This window comes from Euleptes europaea, chromosome 14 (genome assembly GCF_029931775.1).
Source record: "Euleptes europaea isolate rEulEur1 chromosome 14, rEulEur1.hap1, whole genome shotgun sequence".
NCBI lineage: Eukaryota > Metazoa > Chordata > Lepidosauria > Squamata > Sphaerodactylidae > Euleptes > Euleptes europaea.
Genome location: NC_079325.1, coordinates 52,252,061 through 52,269,881, shown reverse-complemented (window position 1 = coordinate 52,269,881; position 17,821 = coordinate 52,252,061). Strand labels below are relative to the sequence as shown.

Here is a 17,821-nt window from a genome sequence, read left to right as displayed (position 1 = left end):
GTTGACTGACTGGTATGTTTACTCTACTGAAAGGGCTGCTGGGTGGTGCACTGATAACAGGTCTGTGGGGGGGACTAGGCCCCCCATTGGGCTGCATGAGAATCAACATGTGCAAACTGCTGCTGATAGCATTGTATTGAGCTATTTGAATACGCAGAAACTAACCTGTCGAACAGGCTAGAGATGCTCATGAACAGCAGAACTGCTTGTTGTGGGGGGGGGGGGAATCATCTCTTTGCTGGCAACTGACAACCAAAAACTTGAATGGGACTGGTTCAAGCTTTTAACACCCCTACTTTTAACACTCTTGTTCTCACACCAGCCATGACCTGGATGGCCCAGGCTGGCCTGATCTCATGAGATCTTGGAAGCTAAGCAGGGTTGGTCCTGTTTAGTATTTGGATGCGAGACCACCAAGGAAGCCCACGGTCGCTACACAGATGCAGGCAATGGCAAACCATCTCCGTTTGTCTCTGGCCTTGAAAACCCTACAGGGTAGCCGTAAGTTGGCTGCGACTTCTCAGCGCTTTCACCACCATTCTCACACCAAGAATAGTTAAATTGTGGAACTCCATGTCCCAGGATGTGGTGATGGCTACCAATTTGGAAGGCTTTAAGAGGGGAGTGGGCATGTTCATGGAGGGCTATCCATGGCTACTTGTAAAAATGCATTCTAGTCATGATGCACACCTATTCTCTCTAGTATCAGAGGAGCATGCCCATTATGTTAAGTGCTGTGGAGCACAGGCAGGATGGTGCTGGTGCAGTCGTCTTGTTTGTGGGCTTCCTAGAGGCACCTGATTGGCCACTGAGTGAACAGACTGCTGGACTTGATGGACCTTGGTCTGATCCAGCAGGGCTTTTCTTATATTCTTATAAGAAGAAGAGTTGGCTTTTATATGCCGACTTTCTCTACCTTTTAAGGAGAATCAAACCGGCTTACAACCTCTTTCCCTTCTTCTCCCCACAACAGACACCTTGTGAGGTAGGTGGGGCTGAGAGAGTTCTGAGACAACTGTGACTAGCGCACGGTCACCCAGTTGGCTTCATGTGGAGGAATGGGGAAGCCAACCCTGTTCACCAGATTAGAGTCCGCTGCTCATGTGGAGGAGTGGGGAATCAAACCCGGTTCTCCAAAGTTCACTGCTCTTAACTACTACACCACACTGGCTCTGTCTCAGTTTGGGTGACCAAACTCTCATTGTTCCCCAGTACCTCTGTGTGTGCTGTATTCATGTACTGCACAGTAGTCTGTCCTGTAGTCCATTCTATAGAAGGGGGGACCATCATATCCTTAGGCTGGGCTAGGGTTGCCAGCTCCGGGTTGGGAAATACCTGGATATTTTTTGGGCGAAGCCTAAGGAGGGTGGGGTTTGGGGAGGAGAGGGATTTCAATGCCATAGAGTCTAATTGCCAAAGCGGCCATTTTCTCCAGGTGAACTGATCTCTGTCGGCTGGAGATCAGTTGTAATAGCAGGAGATCTCCAGCCACAACCTGGAGGTTTGGCAATCAAAGTGAAGACGAGTGCCCAAAATGTAGCTACTGGAAAATCACAGGCACTTATGGCAAAAAGCAACACAATGGTGCAATTATCCAAACTGTATTCTTCATTCAGCTTAAAGGACCTTTGAGTCCCACGGAACTTTGTTGTAACATACTTACAATTGTATGAGATTTAACCTTTTGAGAATTGTGATATTTGTGCCTTTGCATTTAATACTGTTTGTACTTTTGCATACATTACAGTTTGGATAAGTGCTTATGTACACAATACAGTTTGGATAATTGCACCATTGTGTTGCTTTTTGCCATAAGTGCCTGTGATTTTCCAGTAACAACCTGGAGGTTGGCAACCCTAGGCTGGGCTCTGGTCACCACACATTGCATCCCACCCATCTTGCAGGCATTGTTTCTAGTGGGTTCCATGATAGTTGGTGCGGCAGTTGGAGAGGAGAGGCAGAGGGTGAAGCTCTATTGGCCTCCTGAGCAGAGCTCCAGAGACGCCCGCAAAGCTGGTCCCCGTATTTATATTAAATTATTATGAATGATACTATTATTTAGATTGTGAGAACTTTGGGGATAGAAATGTGTTTGGAAAAACTGCTGGGAGTCACTGTGCCCATGGGAAATAGCAGAATATAAATCAAAATGAATAAATAATGTTTTTTTAAAAAGGTGTTGGTAGAACTTGTAAATCTCACAGTGGGTTGGGGTAAATTTCTTCTAAACTCAAAAACAGTTGTAAAGATTTATTATGTAGGCAGCTATATGACAGTGATTAGATCCAGCTTCAACTCCCCACTCTCCTATGAAGCTTACTGGGTGAAACGTCCTGTCATCTCTTTCTCTCTCTCTCTCTCAACCTTGTCAACCTCACAAGATTGTTGTGAGGATGAAATAGAACAGGGGAGAACCCTGTATGCCACCCTGAGGTCTTTGGAGGAAAGGACGGATAAAAATGTTATTTTTTCCCCCACGCCCCTTTGAACCATGCCTTGCCTGGCGAGAGTTAAGATGCATAAAAGGAAGGGGGGAAAATAGCAAGCCTGAATGCTTTGGAGGAAGAGACCTGAGAATAGCAGAAAGCGGCTGTGTGCCTTTAAAAAAAAGAAACCCCAAATATTTTCTCCAAAAACCAAGATCCTACGAAAAGGGCCTGTTGGAGCGCATGCCTCCTTCTCCCCCAGGCAGAAATCCACCCGGTGCAGCCTGCCGCAATGGCAGCATCCCCCCTCAAGTCACGCCCCGCCCCCTCTAAGCGTCTCGCGGCTTGTTAAAACCACGGGGACTAGCGCGTGTGGCTGCCTCTTCTGTGACGTCTCAGCACACGCCCCTCCCTTAAAAGCACGTGGGAGCCCGCCCTCCCCAATTCTCTGAACTACATCACCCACAGGGCTATGCGGCGCCGTTCCCGGAAGTGAAGGGCACAATGGAGCGGAAGGGCGGAAATGCAACAGGAAACGTGCTGGGGCCCCGCTCCGACGGAGGCCGCCGGCAGCCAGAAGAGGGCGGCGGCGCCAGCTTCGCCATGGCCAAGCAGTACGACACAGTGGAGTGTCCTTATTGTGACGAGGTCTCCAAGTACGAGAAGCTGGCCAAGATCGGGCAAGGCACCTTCGGGTAAGGCCGGGCCTGCCGGCGCCCCCCTCGGCCCCGCCAGGGACCTCCCCCGCCGCCGCCCCAGGCTGGGGTGGGGTTGCCAACCTCCAGGTGGGGCATGGAGATCTCCAGGAATTTCAACACTAGAGAGAGCCGTTTCCTTGAAGAAAAAATGGCTGCTTTGGAGGGTGGCGTTACATCCCGCCGAGGCCCCTCCCCAAACCCCGCCCTCCCCAGGCTCCACCCCCAGAGCTGGCAACCCTACCCGCCTCCTGATGGCGGTTGTCTTCTTCAAATTCAAATTCATTTGCAGTCAAAGACCAGCAACGGTTGATATAGTACCAGCCATGTTAAAACTACTGGATACCACCTTACGATAATGCAATACATTTCTAATCTAAGGTGATAAATCCCTAATCTAAAGCCTCCTTATGAGTGCTGGGTCACCCACTAGGGATGCCAGTCTCCAGGTGGGACCTGGAATTACAGCTCCTCTCCAGACTACAGAGATCAGTTCCCCAGGAGAAAATAGATCCTTTGGAGCAGTGGTTCCCATCCTTTTTTTGACCAGGGACCACTAGGACTTTTTTGTTCAGTGCAGGGACCCCCAGGTTCAAAATAAAAATTCAGAGAATTTGAAAATAAACTTTAATCATAACTGTTAGTTAAACTTTAAGCTTAGAATAATATTTGAATATATATTTTTATGATAGAGAACTTTTAATTGAAAATATTAATTTATTATGGGTTTATAACTTTGTTTCGCGGACCTTAATTTAGTTCTCGCGGACCCCTGGGGGTCCATGGACCCCTGGTTGGGAACCAGTGCTTTGGAGGGTGGGCACTATGGCACTGTGCCCCACGGTGGTCCCTGCCCTCCGTGGGCTCTGTCCTCAAAGCTCCAGGGATTTCCCGACCTGGATCTGGCAACCCTAGGCTGGGGCAGGGAGCCTCCTTCCCTCCTGGCTGCCCCCCCCCCAAAATGTGGCTTTCTCCAAAGGCTTCTTACAGGCGGGATGGCTCCATGTCCCATTCCCCTCCCCCCAGGACCTTGGGCTCGTCACTCTCAGTCTCACCGGCCTCACAGGGTGGTGGGGACTGGGAAGAGCCTGGTTTGAAGCCCCCTGAAGCTCAGTGGTCAGGATTGCCAACTTCAGTTTGGGGAAACGCCTTGCAGACCTGAGGGGGGTGCTTGGAGAAGGCAGCGTTTGAGGAGGGGAGGGAGCTCAGCAAAGTCGGGATGCTAAAGAGTCCACACTTCTCTTTGCTTCTCTTCCTCCAGGGAAGTGGTTTCTGTTGTCTGGAGGTAACTTGTAATTCCAAGAGAACTCCAGGCCTCACCTAGAGGTTGGTAACTAGGGATGCCAACCTCTAGGTGGTGGCTGGAGATCTCCTGCTATTACAACTGATCTCCAGGCAATAGGGATCAGTTCCCCTTGAGAAAATGGTCTCTTTGGAAGGTAGGTTCTATGGCATTATACCATACTGAGGTCCCTCCCCAAACCCCACCGTCCTCAGGCTCCACTCCCAAAATTTCCAGGTATTTCCCAACCTGGAGCTGCCAACCCTAATGGTAACCCTATTATGGGTTAACCTCAAGCCACTCATTCTGAATTTCTCCCCCATCCCCTAGCAGTGACTTGCTTTTTCAGATTATTATCCACCCAAAATGTGAGGGTGGTTGATGGTTCCAGAAGACCACCTACTTCATTACTTTCCTCCATCAGAGCCCCTATGCATAGTTGCACACCGCTCCTATCTCCTGTTGAATTAGTTCCTGATTCCCACCAATGCCTCCCCTTTCAGATTTCCTAAGTGTAGCTGGTGTAGTGCCCTGCCCTGGATGGCCCAGGCTAGCCCAATCTCGGAAGCTAAGCAGGGTCGGCCCAGGTTAGTACTTGGATGGGAGACCACCATGGCATACCAGGGTGGCTATGTAGAGGTAGGCAATAGCAAACTACCTCTGAACATCTTTTAGCTTGAAAACCCTGCAGGGTTGCCGTGAATCAGCTGTGACTTGGAAGGAGGGGGGAAGCCAAGATCTTGTGTTAGTCTGTCACTAGCAGTAGAAAAGAGCAAGAGTCCAGTAGCACCTTAAAGACTAACAAAATTTCTGGCAGGGTAGGAGCTTTCATGAGCCACAACTCACTTCTTTAGATACAGCTAGAATATGATTCCATCTATCCTTAAGTAGATCTGGGATTCCTGTCTCATTACCAATGCTAATTTCTCCATGCCTACTAGCCTTTTGCATATCACACCTAATCCAATCACACCTGCTAATGTCATTTACTTGCTTTTGATGTTTACATTGCCATTGTGTGTCTTATTCACTCTACTTGAGGGTAGATGAAATCACATTCTAGCTGTATCTGAAGAAGTGAGCTGTGGTTCACGAAAGCTCCTACCCTGCCAGAAATTCTGTTAGTCTTTAAGGTGCTACTGGACTCTTGCTCTTCTCTACTGCTCGTGTTAGACAAGGATCTGGGAGAGTTGGGTTCAAACCGCCACTCTGCTATGAAGTTCCCTTGATGAGATTAGGTCGGTCACTTTCTTGCAGGATTGATGTGAGGAAGAGAGAAGTAGGTCTGTCACTCTGAGCTCTTTAGAGAAAGGGCAGAATAAAAATGCACCAGATAGAAATTTCTCCCTCTCCACCAAATTGTTGCTGCCCGTGACAGGGTCTGGATTCTTCTCCTCTCCTCCCCAGAATTTCTTCTCCCTCCCCTACCCTGCTGTAAAGTGTCTTGATTTGGTCTGTCCTTCCAACACTGATTGCTCATAACCACACCACGGAGGTGAAAGGAAAAAAAGTTTATTTCTGTGCACGCAAATAAGGCATCCCCCCCACAGCTCAAGGGGCTGTTGAAGAGAGAAGCACACTGTTACAATCACAAACAATATAAAGCATTTCATTTTCTCCTTCCATTATGCATATCTGGAAATCCAGTTGCTAATTGGCACATCTAATTATTATTCAAGCATGCATACAGGTTTCTGTCTTATGTAATTAAACTCCCATTGTGATTGCGCAGCCATCCTTGGAGGAGGACCACTTGCTAACAAGAGGTGTGTTCTGGCCAACTTCACGTCACTAAGTAACTCCTGGGCACTTTCTACAAGGTTGACCTGAGCTTCTTGTGATCCTAGCAGTGTTTATGAAACTCCAGCTGTTCCTCTTTATGTATTATTCCCTACCTAAGCTGTGAACACTAGACATATCTATACTTCAGTCAGGCCTTTTTGCTATGCACTTTTGTTCTTAATGACACCTTCATCCAGTATCAGGGTCTGAATCTTTATTTAGAACCTGGATCTTTCTGGCCTGGGTACCATCCAAATAACTTCCAAACAAACCATTTATTTTGCCTTCTGGATGCTCCTATGGGCCCCCAAACTGGGGTTAAGAGATGTGCTGTGCTTTTTCTGGGCTGCTCTCTGCCTAGTCCTGCATTGCCTCTAACACTGGCCAGCCGGAACGTGCCTTGAAAACTCACATCTGTGGCTGGCCCTTCATCCTACAATTGTCTCGATCCTCTTCCACCTTCAGCAACTGGTGTGCTTTTCTCATCCTGCTGCAGGGAAGTGTTCAAAGCAAAACATCGCCAGACGGGCAAAAAGGTGGCACTGAAGAAAGTGCTAATGGAGAATGAAAAAGAAGGGGTGAGTCAATACGGTGTGCTGGTGTAAAGGTGATGGCGGGCATGTTGACTGACATGTATCAGATCTGGAAAGGTCCTAAGGAAAGTCCTGCTGGATCACTGCATCTAAGCCAACTTCCTGTTTCCACTAGCGGCTGGTCCTTCTAGGCAGCTCACAAACAGGTCATGAAGGAGATGGCAACTTGCATTCAGTGATGTACAGCCACTGAACGTGGAGTTTCCATTCAGTCATCCTAACTAATTGACATTGGTTACTGTGCTCCACCTTTAAAGCCAGAAGCTATCACCTTTTTTTTGTGAAAGCAAGTTACGCATGTTAATAATGGTGTGTGAATAGGCTATTTGTTCCTCTTCTCAGTGCTGAATCTACCATACCCCACTAATTGTGCGACACGTAAGTTCTGTACTAGGTAGAGTGGGGTTGAAGCACTCGTAAACTGGACATTGCTGTGACAGTATCCACAAAAACACTGAAACAGCTATAAAAGTATGAGTATAATTAAGCCCCAACTTCCTTGGGTGCAAAGGTCACTTCCTTTATTCTGTTCTTTATGCTCGCGGACCAACAGGTCCTGAGCAAAACAAATTCAAGTAAATTAAATAATACAGAAATAACCAAACATACAGAAATACAATATCTGAGCAGTACAGTTTAAAATGAGGTATCATTTTAATGAGGTTTCATTAAAAGTCATAGATTAAAATTTTTGCCTTGGTGAGGGTTACATTTGGATCAGTATCAGCCAATAGCTTTGCAACTATCTCTTGCTTTAGGGCAGGTCCCCACCTCTGAATGTATACTGTGATCCATTTGTCTCTGGCAAGATCATGCCAGAGACAAATGGCATGCTCAACAAAAAAATCAACAAAAAAAAAAGCCAAACAGTGTCCAAACTGGTTCTTGTAGGTTATCCAGGCTGTGTAACCGTGGTCTTGGTATTTTCTTTCCTGACGTTTCGCCAGCAGCTGTGGCAGGCATCTTCAGAAGAGTAACACTGAAGGACAGTGTCCAAACTCCCTGATCCACAATCACAAAATCGCTCAGGTGCAAAGGATGAAGTCATCTACATCCACCTTACAGATACTGTTGTGTGGTCTTAAATACAAAGGGGTTGGTTAGTCTGTTGTACTAAAAGTACACAGGAGTCAAGTGGCACCTTAAAGACTGACACAGTTTATTTCAGCGTAAGCTTTCGTCATCTGATTTTTGTTTCAGGCAAGGAAAAATAGGAGCCCCGTGGCACAGAGTGATAAGCTGCAGTACTGCAGTCCAAGCTCTGCTCATGATCTGAGTTCAGTCCTACCTAAAGTCGGTTTCAAGTAGCCGGCTCAAGGCTGACTCAGCCTTCCATCCTTCTGAGGTCGGTAAAATGAATACCCGGTTTGCCGTGGGGGTAAAGTGTAGATGACTGGGGAAGGCACTGGCAAACCACCCCATAAACATAGTCTGTCTAGTAAGCGTCATGATATGACATTTACCCCCGGGTCAGTAATGACCCGGTACTTGCACATTTTTAAAGGAAAAATCCAGGTGCTGCAGGATTCCTTTCTGTATTTGCTGCTGTAGACTTAACAGCTAACCCGTTGGACGGAAAAACTATACCTTTGTGGGAATTGTGAATAAACTATATAAATGACCTTGGAATATTTTTTCTGGAAATGTAGCTTCGATATACTGGACAAAGTACTGCTTGCTCTAGGCTTGTTTATTTCACTGCAATTTTAATAATATCCATGCAGAAGTGGAAGAGGGTGCTAAACTGGCACTCACCATCCTATTTTCTATGGGAATTAGGACCGTGTTTATACAAAGTCTATACAAACTGTACACTATGGGTTCTCCATCATGTCTTGAAACATCTTTGTGTGTATCTCTTCTTCCCCTTTCCTTTTTCCTTTTGGCGTTGAACATCCCTTTTGAACTTTCCCACTGCTTTTTGACACCCTAATATTACCGTAGGCCGCTTTTGTTGACTTTGGTTTGTCAAGATGACAAGCGATGGCCCTTCCCAGCCGTACCACCTGAGATCCTTTTACGTTGAAGATGGCCAGGTATGAACCTGGGACCTCTTACCTGAAAATCATGCACTCTGCCACTGATCTATGGCCCCCGAGGTTGTTCGTAACCATCTCTGTTCATCCTTACCATAGGCTATGTTCGTACAGGCTCTAGCCTTTGTTAACGTCTCCTTATTGCTTCTCTCTCCAGTTCCCTATCACAGCCCTGCGGGAGATCAAAATCCTCCAGCTCCTCAAGCACGAAAATGTGGTGAACCTCATTGAAATCTGCAGGACCAAAGGTAACGAGTCTCGCTCGGGACAGGGACAGATGCTATGGATAGGGGCAGGCTTGCTGATAATGTTCCTGAGAAGCCGGCGCACTGACTAGACTTCTCAAAAGGCCAGGCTTGATTGGTGGGGCTCCCGGCCTTTGGAGAGTCGAGGGGGCCCCTGAGATGACCAGAAGCTGGCCTGTCCCTGGACATTAAAAGTGAATGCAGATGAATTTATGAAGCTACCGTATCCTGAGTATGAGCAGCATACTCTGCCTGACACCAGCTCTCCAAGGAAGGCTGTTCCCTATTACCTTCTAACTAAAGGTGCCAGGGATTGAACCTGGGACCGTCTGCAAGCAGAGCATGCGCTCTACCCACGCAGCTAGCCCAGAGGGGAAGAACTGTAGTCTCAAATGTCCCTCTCCATAAGGCATGTGGGTGGTGGTGGGGTGTTGATAGATGTTGATAGATGACAGCAGCTTAGCGGATAGGTTTTGGAAGGTTGGGGGGGTGAGTGGGATTTTTGGATCGGTCTTGTTGGCTCATGGCTGGGAGCTGTTAATCTTAAGCGAATTAAAACAGCATTGTTGTCTTGTTGCCTGCTTTTTGAGGTGACCTTCTAAGGAAAAGCCTTGCTGGATCTCTTCAGCACCTTTATTCCTCTACTGGGGCCAGCTAGATGCCCCAGGAAGCCTAAAAATAAAAACATCCCCCTGTTGCCTAAGCAAGTGGCAATCAGACGTATAATGCCTTAGTACATGGAGGTACCCTTTAACCGTTGGTGCTTTTCTCGACCATGAAGAAACCCCCTTTTGAACCCATCTAACTTCAAGGCAGGGAGTGCCACAAGTTAACAATGCACTGTGTGAAGAATTCCTTTCTGCCTGTCCTGACCCTATCCGTTGATGTCATTGGGTGCTCCCAATTTCTAGCGTTTTGGGACAGGGAGAAAAAGCTCTTCTACACTTTGCCTTTCTTTTGTAGCCTGCCTTGTGCTTCGTAGGGCAGGTGGAAACCCCGCTGACGGTTGCTTCTCCCATTCCCACAGCCTCTCCGTACAACCGTTGCAAGGGAAGCATCTACCTGGTGTTTGATTTCTGCGAGCATGACCTGGCCGGCCTCCTCAGCAATGCGCACGTCAAGTTCACGCTGGCAGAGATCAAGAAAGTCATGCAGATGCTCTTGAACGGCCTCTACTACATCCACCGGAACAAGGTGGGGGAATCTTCCCCTTGAGGCTTTTTCTCGCCTCTCATGACAGCGGAGCTCTTGGCTTGCTTGTAGCTCCGTCGCTCCTCTGGACACGGCTCTTCCTGACCCGCCTTGTTTTTTCTCTGCAGATTTTGCACCGAGACATGAAAGCTGCCAACGTGCTCATCACGCGAGATGGCGTTCTGAAACTGGCCGACTTTGGCCTGGCTCGAGCCTTCAGCCTAGCAAAGAACAGCCAGCCCAACCACTACACCAACCGGGTGGTGACGCTGTGGTATCGGCCTCCGGAGCTGCTACTGGGTAGGGGGAGGTTGGCCTGCTTTTGTGCTCTGGTCTAGGATTTCTTCAAAGTAGTTACCCCGCACTCCTCTTGCTTGATGTTCCCAAAGTGAGGGCTGTGGCTGTGTGGAAGAGCCTCTGCTTTGCGTGCAGAAAGTCCCAGGTTCAATCCCCGACATCTCTGGTTAAAAGGACCAGGTAGGAGGTGATATGAAAGGCTACCTGAGACTCCAGAGTGCCATTGCAAGTGAGAATCCAGGAGAGGCTGTGGCTCAGTGGAAGAGCCTCTGCTTTGCATGCAGAAGGTCCCAGGTTCAATCCCTGACAACTCTGGTTAAAAGGACCAGGCAGTAGGTGATGTGAAAGATCTTTCTGTTCCTGAGACCTTGGAGAACCTCTGTAGAGGTTCTTCCACTGAGTGACAGCCCCTCCTGGATTCTCGCTTGCAATGGCACTCCAGAATTTCAGGTAGAGGTCTTTCAATACTGACCTTAATGGACCGATGGTCTGTTTCAGTATAAGGCAGCTTCATGCATTCATGAGTTCAAGCATGCCTGAAAAGGGAGGGGTTACCTGAGTGCTAGTTTTGACTTTCGAAGCCCTTAAACGGTTTGGGTCTGGCTACTCCCATGTAAACCCTCTTGCTGTTTGATGATCTGCCTCCTGCTCCAGATTGCATCTTGGTTTGAAGCAAGGTCCAACCACAGCAAGGCCTTCTCGTTAGCTGCCCCAGTGTTATGTGACTCTTGCTCTCTCCCCTTTGCTTGGCTTTTTCAGAATCGTGTCAAGCTTTTCTACTGTGATAGATCACGATGGGTAGCTGTGTTAGTCTGTCTCAAACAGTAGAAAAGACAGAGTCCAATAGCACCTTAAAGACTAACAAAATTTCTGGCAGGGTAGGAGCTTTTGTGAGGCACAGCTCACTTCTTCAGATGCAGCTAGAATGTGATTCCATCTATCCTTCAGTAGAGATGAGTGATTTAGGCACCCAATGGCGATGTAAATGTCAAAAGCAAGTAAATGGCATTAGCAGGTGTGATTGGATTAGGTGTGATATGCAGAGGGTAGTAGGCACGGAGAAATCATTATTGGTAATGAGACAGGAATCCCAGATATCAAGTCCTGAAGAATGCATTGCCTTGAGCTTCATTATTAGTTGTAATTCAGCAGTCTCTCTTTCTAATCTCTCTTTGAAATCCCTTTGTAAGAGAACTGCTGCTCTGAAATCAGCAACTGAATGTCCTGGAAGGTTTAAATGTTCCCCTGCTGGTTTCTGAATGTTGCAGTTTCTGATGTCAGACTTATGTCCATTCAGTCTTTGTCACAGGGACTGTCCTGTTTATCCAATGTAGAGGGTGGAAGGGCATTGCTGGCATGTGACGGTATAAATCACGTTAGAAGATGAGCAGGAGTATGAACCTGAGATAGTATGGCTGACGTTGCAGGGCCCAGTGATGGTGTTGCTAGAATCTACATGAGAGCAAAGTTGGCACCTTGGTTTGTTGCAGGCAACACACTATGCGTGTGATATTAGGCTCTAAGAACAAGACTTTTGCCGGGGGAGGGGGGCAGGGTAACCACAGGAGGGGGTCTGGGTGACAACTGGCCTTGCTGCCGCCCCTGTCTTAGCCCATCTCCCCGCCCCCTGTCATTTCTGCTCCCTCCTCACCAAGGACCCAGAGCAATTAATACTTCTTCCTTCTTTCTTGCCAAGGCATCTTTCAACACTTTGCTACTAGTTGCGCATGCCCACAAGGGTCTCCCGCACTTGTGCAAAAGTGGGGCATGCATGGCTCGGTGCGCTGCATTTAAAGGCACCTGTGGGTCAAGGAGAGGAGGTGGACTAGCTGCTCTGCAGACTAGACATTCTTGAGACTCTGCCAGTAATAAAAGATCCGCTGGAGCATTTGCGTTTGTAAGTCCTCGCTTTCACTCAGGTGATCACATGAGCACATGAAGCTGCCTTATACTGAACCAGACTCTTGGTCCATAAAAGTCAGTATTGTCTACTCAGGCCAGCAGCTGCTCTCCAGGGTCTCAGGCAGAGGTCTTTCACATCACCTACTTGCCTTTAGCTGGAGATGCCGGGGATTGAACCTGGGACCTGCATGCCAAGCAGATGCTCCACCACTGAGCCACAGTCCCTCCCCTAAATATGACTGGTTGGACTCGAACCCACAACCTTTGAATGACTTAACTCCATCACACCATCTAGAAGTCCAATGCGCTATCCATTGCCCCACAGAGCCTCTCAATCAGTGTCTGGGAAGTACCAACTCATAGGATTGAATGCCCCCCGCCCAATCCCTATACATAGGAAAAGCAGTGTGTGATGTTACTCTCAAAGCCTAGGGAAGTCTTTGTTATAGAGGGACAAATCATGGGAGCTGCCCCCTCCATATGTAGTCTGTAAGTGGTATAATCCGAAGACCACATTAATGCAGTGATACCCCAGCAATACAGTTAGGAACACCAGTGGTTTTACGAAGAAAATAGTTCAAAAGGGAATCAATAGATTCTCCACAAGGTTCCACCCTGGTAGGTGCACCATATAAAAACTGTGATCCTGCTTTTCTGTTGAATACAGTAATGGCAGCCGGAATGTATTGATCACCTTTAGAGTAGAAGAAACTGATTATTGCCTTTGTGGCAGTAAGTGCTTTGGTCCTTGCATTTCTAATATGCGTTGTCCAGAACATATTGGACTGGAAGTAAACCCCAAGATATTTGAACTGAATGACCTGATCAATAAGGTTACCATTAACACGCCAAAGATGTCTCTGCTGACGTGAGGACCTAGAGAACCGCATCACTTTAGATTTACTATAGTGTATAGTCAAGCCCTCTGAGCTGCAGTATTCTGCAGAATAGCTCAGAAGTCGACGTAGACCCACTAGGGATCTAGGAAGTAACCATGTATCATCAGCATCCCATAGGATTGATATAGGAGTTTGTGCCAGTACTGGGTGGGTGGAATTGTTAGTTATTTCTTCTGGTGACCATGTAGTTAATATAAAGATTAAACAGTGTGGGGGCCAGCAGACATCCCTGTCTTAGTCCCCTTCAGAAGTACAGCAAACCTGGGCAGCCAAACATTCGTAAAGTTTTTGTATTAACCACAAGAGTCTCTGGTGGATTGTGGTCCTCCTTAATGAGAACCAGGTCTGGGTAGCAATTGAGAGGGAAGGCCCGAATGTCACGGGAAAGACGTTTTGAGGAGGAACTGTGGCTCAGTGGTAGAGCATCTGCTTGGCATGCAGAAAGTCCCAGGTTCAGTCCCCGGCACCTCCAGTTAAAGGGACTAGGCAAGTAGGTGATGTGAAAGACCTCGACCTGAGACCTTGGAGAGCCGCTGCTGGTCTGACTAGACAATACTGACTTTGATGGAACAAGGGTCTGATTCAGTATAAGGCAGCTCCATTTATTTATATTTTAGTTTTATATCCCTCCCCCACTACAGCGGGGCTCGGGGCGGATACCAACAATTCAAGTACACTTAAAAACAAAATATATTAAAATCCATAAAATACAAATAAGATGCGCCCTGAATTCTCAGCAGAGCAGACTCCCGAGAACAAACCCTCCACAGAGTAAGTGAGGAGGGGGGCTGACGGGAGCATATGGGGGGCGGGGCGGTGGATGTAATAGAGCAGCTGAAAGTTCTCAGCCATGTGCCTGGCAGAACATCTCTGTCTTGCAGGCTCTAAGGAACTGGGCCAGATACCGCAGGGCCCTGGTCTCAGACAGAAAGTTCCACTGGGCAGGGGCCACAGCCGAAAAGGTCATGAGGAGCCCCCATCCAGACCAATTATTTCCTTGGAGCCCTCTAGTGGCTTTCCGGGGGCTCAGGTCTTTCCTGGTCCTTGCACCAGAGGTGCAGGGGATTGAACCTGGGACCTTCTGCATATAAAGCAGGTGCTCTACCGCTGAGCCATGGCACTTCCTCATTCAAAGGCAGTAAAAGCGTAAGCCCCACCTGACCCTTACAAAGGATGTCTGAACTGCCAGTCAGTCATGTTTATTGTGCATGGCCACAGGGCTTTACAGTCTGGATAATGTTAAAACAACTTAAATATATATATAAAACCCTTAAAAGTCGTAAGATTTAAATACACCAGTTTGGCTCCTTTCCTCATTCAGTGGCTTTCTTCGCCCTAATTTTCCTGGCCACAAGGCCATAAAGTGCCATTTTCCGGGAAACAAAAGGGTCAATATCGGAAGGCAAGAAAATTAGTTTATCAGCATCAGATAATAGGTGGAAAGAATATTTTCCAGGAACATATTCCGAGGCTTGATGTAGTGAGGGCAGGCCAAGATGTAATGGAGTAGATCTTCCACTGAGCTACAGCATATACAGATTTGTTGAGCCCAGGGTTTTTCCGAAAAACAACTGGCAAGAAGCTCTGTAGCCATAGTTTGCCTTGTCTGCCACTTATCCTGAAAATCTGGGGCGGCAGCAATCTCTGCCATCGAAACAAATTGCCTGGCTCTGGTCTCCGAAGGTTCTGAAGATGTTCTTCTGTTTAGGGGAACGAGACTATGGACCGCCCATCGACCTCTGGGGCGCAGGCTGCATCATGGCTGAGATGTGGACCCGCAGCCCTATCATGCAGGGCAACACCGAGCAGCACCAGTTAACACTCATCAGCCAGCTGTGCGGATCCATCACTCCAGAGGTAGGTCTGACTTGGAGGAGTGGGGTGGACTAGATGACCTTTGTTACACCCATCAGGTTCTGTCTGTGGCCCACTTCTTTGGGCATTGGGGGGTCAGGAGCGAAATGATCACACGGACCCAACTCCAGGATGAAATCTTGCCACTGCCCCAATGTTGTGTGTCATTTGCGTTATTGGCCCCAAGTACTTGCTTAAGGACAGATATAAAATAATTTGCAAAATAATCCAAATTTAAGAGGATTGTGGAAAGAAAAGGGGAGGGGCTGTGGCTCAAAGGCAGAGCATCTGCTTGCCATGCAGAAGGTCCCAGGTTCAATCCCCGGCATCTCCAGAAAGGGACTAGGCAAGCAGGTGATATGAAAGACCTCAGCCTGAGACCCTGGAGAGCTGCTGCAGGTCTGAGCAGACAATACTGACTTGGATAGACCAAGGGTCTGATTCAGTATAAGGCAGCTTCATGTGTTCATGAAAACAAATTGGCGCATGTTGCATTTTTCATAATTCTGTTTGTAGTCCTGGTGGAGGAAAAGAAGTAAATGCAGGAAGCAAAAAGTTGTGGCCCTAGAAAATCCTGCCTGGAAGCCCTGAGCAACTTAGTTCCTTATATGAAGACACAGGACACTGCTGGCCAGCAGTCAGACTAGAACTTGAGAGGCATGGGTTCAGAACCCCACACACTGTGAAGTAGTGGCCCATGAGCCTGGCACAGTTTGTCAGGCTAAACCAGGGCCCCCCCAGCCTTTTTGAGCCTGAGGGCACCTTTGGAATTCTTACACAGGATAGTGGCTGCCACAAAATGGCTGCTGTAGCTTGCCTTAATCACCCAGTGAAGATCATTGTGCTGTGGTGGTAGTTGCTGCAATGCTTTAAGAAAATCTGCACAGCCAGTCACATCTCTAATGACCAATCAGAAGCCTTGCTGGGCAAAAGCCCCACCTGGCCCCTAAAAACATGGGGTAAGTGCCAGGAAAGGTGTAGGCGGGCACCGTGTTGGGGACCTCTGGGCTAATTGATTTCACCAAAAATAATGGAGGTATCGGCATTTTGATTGCCGTCCCTTCCATTTCTAAAGGTGCAGAAAAGAGCAACCAAAAGGATCAGGGGACTAGAGCAACTGCCCTATGAGGAGCGGTTAAAACACTTAGGGCTGTTTAGCTTGGAAAGAAAATGGTTAAGGGGAGACATGTTAGAGGTCTATAAAATTTTGCATGGTATGGAGAAAATGGACAGGGAGAAGCTTTTCTCCCTCATAGTACTGGAATGTGGGGTCATCTGCTGAAACTGGAGGGTGAGAGATTTGAAACTGATAAAAGGAAGTATTTCTTCACACAACACATAGTTAAATTGTGGAACTCCCTGCTCCTGGATGTGGTGGTGACTGCCAACTTGGAAGACTTTAAGAGGGGAGTGGACATGTTCATGAAGGAGAGGTGTATTCATGGCTACTAGTAAAAATGGCTACTAGTCATTATGCATACTTATTCTCTCCAGGATCAGAGGAGCATGCCTGTTATATGAGATGCTTTGGAACACAGGCAGGCTGCTGCTGCTGCAGTTGTCTTGTTTGCGGGCTTCCTAGAGGCACCTGGTTGGCCACTGTGTGAACAGACTTATGGACTTGATGGGCCTTGGTCTGATCCAGCATGGCCTTTCTTTTATTCTCCCACTGGGTTCAACCTGTTTCTGACAATTTCCTAGGTCTGGCCTAATGTGGACAAATATGAACTCTACCAGAAGCTGGAGTTGCCCAAAGGGCAAAAGCGCAAAGTGAAGGAGCGCCTGAAAGCCTATGTCAAGGATGCGTATGCATTGGATCTGATAGACAAACTGCTGGTTCTGGATCCCGCCCAAAGGATCGACAGCGATGACGCCCTGAATCATGACTTCTTCTGGTCCGACCCGATGCCTTCCGACCTCAAGAATATGCTGTCCACCCACAACCAATCCATGTTCGAGTACTTGGCTCCGCCCAGGAGAAGAGGCGGACACATGCCGCAGCAGCTGGCCAATCAGGGCAGGAATCCAGCTGCCACCAACCAGACAGAGTTCGATAGAGTGTTTTGACTGCCAGCGGTTGCGATAGAGAAAAGAAAAGACCCAGATGTTGTAATGAAGTACTCAATGATTTTTATTTTCTATTTTAAGTTTTAGATAACACTGTCTGGAATTTTTTTTTAATCACTGGCTGTATACAGAGCCTTGGCCATCTCTGGGTGATTATAAGAAAATATAGCTTTCTTTTGCTTGTTGATTTCCAGGGTATGGAAATGATCTCATTTAACTCTTATAGAGCAGAGTACCTTTTTGGGGCCCGTAGGCATAGCATTGCTAAGCGAGCCCTCTGTATCTTTCGGCTGTCCTGTCATTGCCTGGGAGGGTCCAGGCGCCCGCCGCCCTGTGGCGTTGCAGAATACGACCTGCATGCCTCTCCCTCCCCAAGGATGGGTTGGCGTTCACTGTAGGGCTGTCCTCTTCTTGCCAGCAATCTGTGCCCATCTGCAAAGAAATTGGCAGGGTGTAGAGGCAGGGTGTGACGGCCGCTGAATTCTCCAGCCTTTGTTAAGAGAGGGAGTTCTTCCTGATGGTGCTGGAAGGGTGGCAGGACAGATAAAAAGC

At 47.9% G+C, this 17,821-nt stretch overlaps 1 protein-coding gene across 1 annotated transcript; it reads left to right on the top strand.

The window, feature by feature from the left end:
- Window positions 1-2,977: 2,977 nt before the first annotated feature.
- CDK9 (cyclin dependent kinase 9) lies at window positions 2,978-17,334 on the top strand. Its single transcript, XM_056860478.1, has 7 exons — window positions 2,978-3,121; window positions 6,682-6,763; window positions 8,972-9,062; window positions 10,087-10,253; window positions 10,379-10,550; window positions 15,057-15,205; window positions 16,904-17,334. The coding sequence occupies exons 1-7, from the start codon at window positions 3,030-3,032 to the stop codon at window positions 17,267-17,269; spliced, it is 1,119 nt and encodes a 372-aa protein (XP_056716456.1). The 5' UTR covers window positions 2,978-3,029; the 3' UTR covers window positions 17,270-17,334.
- Window positions 17,335-17,821: the final 487 nt, after the last annotated feature.